Source organism: Orycteropus afer, unplaced genomic scaffold, assembly GCF_000298275.1.
Source record: "Orycteropus afer afer isolate SDZICR_OR568_19922 unplaced genomic scaffold, OryAfe1.0 scaffold00130, whole genome shotgun sequence".
In the NCBI taxonomy this organism is placed as follows: domain Eukaryota; kingdom Metazoa; phylum Chordata; class Mammalia; order Tubulidentata; family Orycteropodidae; genus Orycteropus; species Orycteropus afer.
Genome location: NW_006921717.1, coordinates 1,079,284 through 1,082,478, shown reverse-complemented (window position 1 = coordinate 1,082,478; position 3,195 = coordinate 1,079,284). Strand labels below are relative to the sequence as shown.

General features: G+C 54.5%; 1 protein-coding gene across 1 annotated transcript in view; it reads left to right on the top strand.

The window, feature by feature from the left end:
• The window catches only part of LRP5 (LDL receptor related protein 5), a 93,912-nt gene that overhangs the window by 40,493 nt on the left and 50,224 nt on the right, over positions 1-3,195 (top strand). Inside the window, exon 8 of the mRNA XM_007944926.1 lies at positions 1,004-1,220. Coding sequence (XP_007943117.1) covers positions 1,004-1,220 — 217 coding nt within the window. The remainder of the gene's footprint in view (positions 1-1,003; positions 1,221-3,195) is intronic.

Here is a 3,195-nt window from a genome sequence, read left to right as displayed (position 1 = left end):
GCGCACAGAGTCCTGGAGGAGCGATGGTTCTCACAGCTGTCAAAACGGAAAGCAGAACAGGAAGCATTGTAAATCGAGGCCAGGCATCGCTGTCATGTTAGTGATTACTAAGCTAAGTTATTCATTAAAAAGAAAAGATGGCCATTTTGAGTTCCAGTGAAAAGTGAAGTTACTGGGAGAGTAATCCCGGAGAATATGAAAAATGAAGAAAGAAATAAGTGCCCCTAGAGTTCCTTTGGGCCTCACTGTTGGGTGCCGTTGAGTTGCTCCCGACTCATAGCGAGTCTGTAGGACGCAGTGGGACTGCCCCATAGGGTTTCCTAGGCTGTAATGTCTTCAGGAGCAGAGCACCACCAGGTCTTTTCTCCTACAGAGCCACTGATGGGTTTGAACTGCCTCCTTTTCAGTTAGCAAGCAAGTGCTTCACCAGTGGGCCGCCAGGGCTTCTCTATTTGCTCCTTACTGCGCATAAAAAAGAATCTGCGGAGATTTGGATAATATTGCCCTGGGTCTGACAATGACTTAGCACCAACCTTTCCTCTGTGTTGTGAATACCAGCTTCGAACTTCCTAGTCTGTACCCAGTGCAGGCATTGCTAATCAATCCCAGAACTCCTTCCTCCAGAGCCCAGGCCTGGGCCAAGACTCATACTTCAGGCAGCACTAGTTGATTGGCAGTGCTAGGGGAGAGGACACTTGTCTGCCTGTTCGGAGTCAAGCTGCCCATTTCGGCACACTGTCCACACCCAGGCTGGGGAGGCTGTGGAGAATGGTCCCTGCCACTCCTCTGTCAGCCCAGGTGACAGGTGTCGTAATGAAAGTTTCATTTCTCCAGCCATGGCACCAGGTGTTCCACAGCAGCCTAGTGAGATGCAGACAGAACTGAGGCAGTGCCTGGGGGTGACCCGTCCTGTCTCCGGCCGCTCAGGAGAGGGTTGTCTGAAGGGGGCTCTCTGGAGCGGTGGTCTGTGTGACGTCCAGGTCTGTGTGTCTGCCGTTCGCAGGTGATCAACGTCGACGGGACAAGGAGGCAGACGCTGCTGGAGGACAAGCTCCCACACATCTTCGGGTTCACCTTGCTGGGAGATTTCATCTACTGGACCGACTGGCAGAGGCGGAGCATTGAGCGCGTGCACAAGGTCAAGGCGAGCCGTGACGTCATCATCGACCAGCTGCCTGACCTGATGGGCCTCAAGGCCGTAAATGTGGCCAAGGTCATTGGTGAGTCTGGGGAGGCCACCGACTAGGCTCGTTGGCTGGGAGGACAGGAAGTGACAGACCTGTGGTCCCTACGCAGCCTTGTTGGGCCAAACCTGGGGACGTGTGTGTCTAGCCAGGGGTGCCTCGCTCTGGGGACAGGGAGGGGGAAGTGAGAGCCGGGACAGGAAACAGTAATAGTATCTGGTTAAGGACATGTGGAATGGCGGGGGGGCGTGGCTATTGACTTCTTCTTGTTCCTTTTCGTAAAGTTGGCTCTGACTCAGTGGTGACCTCTGTGCAACGGAACGAAATGTTGCCTGGTCCTGGGCCGTCTTCCTGGTTGTGGGTGTGTTTGAGTCCCTTGTTGGAGCCACTGCGTCCTCTGTCACATGGGTCCCTTGTGTCCCTCCATCTCGTGGATGGGGCCTAGGCCCTCTGGTGCTGCTCTAAGAGAAACACCACGAACGGATGGCTTCAACAAACAGGAGTTGATTCTCTTGCAGTTTCGGAGGCTGGACGTCTGAGTTCAGAGCGCCAGCTCTAGGGGCTGGGTGGAAACTTGGGCTTCAGCTCTGCCTCTTGCTCCCGGCCCACTGGAGCTGGAGGCGTCACGTCACTCAGGCAGCTGCTGGCTGCTGAGGCTGACCAAAGCAAGGTTGACAAGTAAGATGGCGCAGTCCCAAGATTACCACGCAACACAGCAGGGCACTGATTCAAGTCCATTGACAGTCCCAAGATCGGCAGAAAACATGGCAGGTGTTGAAGAACAATGGCTCAGCTACATGCAGGATTCAGGGGCGCCAAGAGCTGAGACCGTTCCCAGAGCTTCTCCCTGTGTATTGGGAGCAGACCGCATCCCTAAGGCAGTTACTCACAGTGGACTCCACCGTGGACTTGGTTACAGTCTCCTCATAGGGAATAATGACACCCAACTGCCCAGCCACTCAGAATCAGGCCCAGCCAACACACAGCCTGAACTCTCACAGACAGTGTTCCTCATTTCCACTGACCCTCCATGTCACCAGACATGATGTTCTTTCCTGATGCATGGTCTTTCCTGACCACGTGTCCAGAGTGAGTGAGCTGGGGTCACCATCCTTGCTTCCAGGGAGCTCTCTGGTTGGAGTGACTTCATTCTTCACCTCCTCGGTCGGATGCGTCCGTTCAGTGACCCCTTCACTCCCTTCTGCGTCTGTCGTGACGTTTATCAGTTCAGTTGTGAAGGGTGGTGACGAGGTCATGGTTACTTACTCGAACAGTTGTAGACAGTTGATAGGATGGCAGCTAACGTGTCGAGTGCCTGCCAGGTGCCAGGCCTGGGGTAAGTACCTCAGGGGCCTTAACTTGACCTCATACGCTTACAGCAGAGTTCTTACCCTGGCACTGGGGAGAGTCCGGCAGCTGATGGTGGCCGGGCCTGGATTCCCATTGGGTGTGCTGCGACCGCTGTCCAGTGTGGCCAAGCTGGACCCTCACACACAACCTTTCACCTTGATGCCAGGGTTTGCGCCAAGGCCCGCGTGATTATTCATGTCTGCAGGAACAGGTTCCCGGTTCAGGTTGGCCAGTTAGAGGACTGAGGACAGGGCTGGTGGGGAGTCTGACTGTGACCCCCAGGAGGGCAGGGGACTGTTCCCGCTGGAACCCTGTGGTCTGGACAGGGCCTGCGTGCAGGAGGTGTTCAGTGAGGCTTTGTTGGACAAATGAATGAGCAAGTGAATGAATGAACCGAGAAAACCTAGTGCATGCCCTGGAGTTGCTTATGGTCTGCTGGGTGAGACACCCTTCTGGAGCTCTGGTACAAGTCAAATGGCTGTAGCTGTGATGATTTAGGGTGTACCTGGCTTTAAAGTCGCCAGGAGCCAGAGTCAATTTCTGAGGTAGTAAATCTTTATGGAAGTAGATTGTCCAGTCTTCCTTCCGAGGAGTGGCTGGTGAGTTTGGACTGCCAGCCTTCTGGTTAGCAGTCAAATGCCTTAGGCACTATGCCACCAGA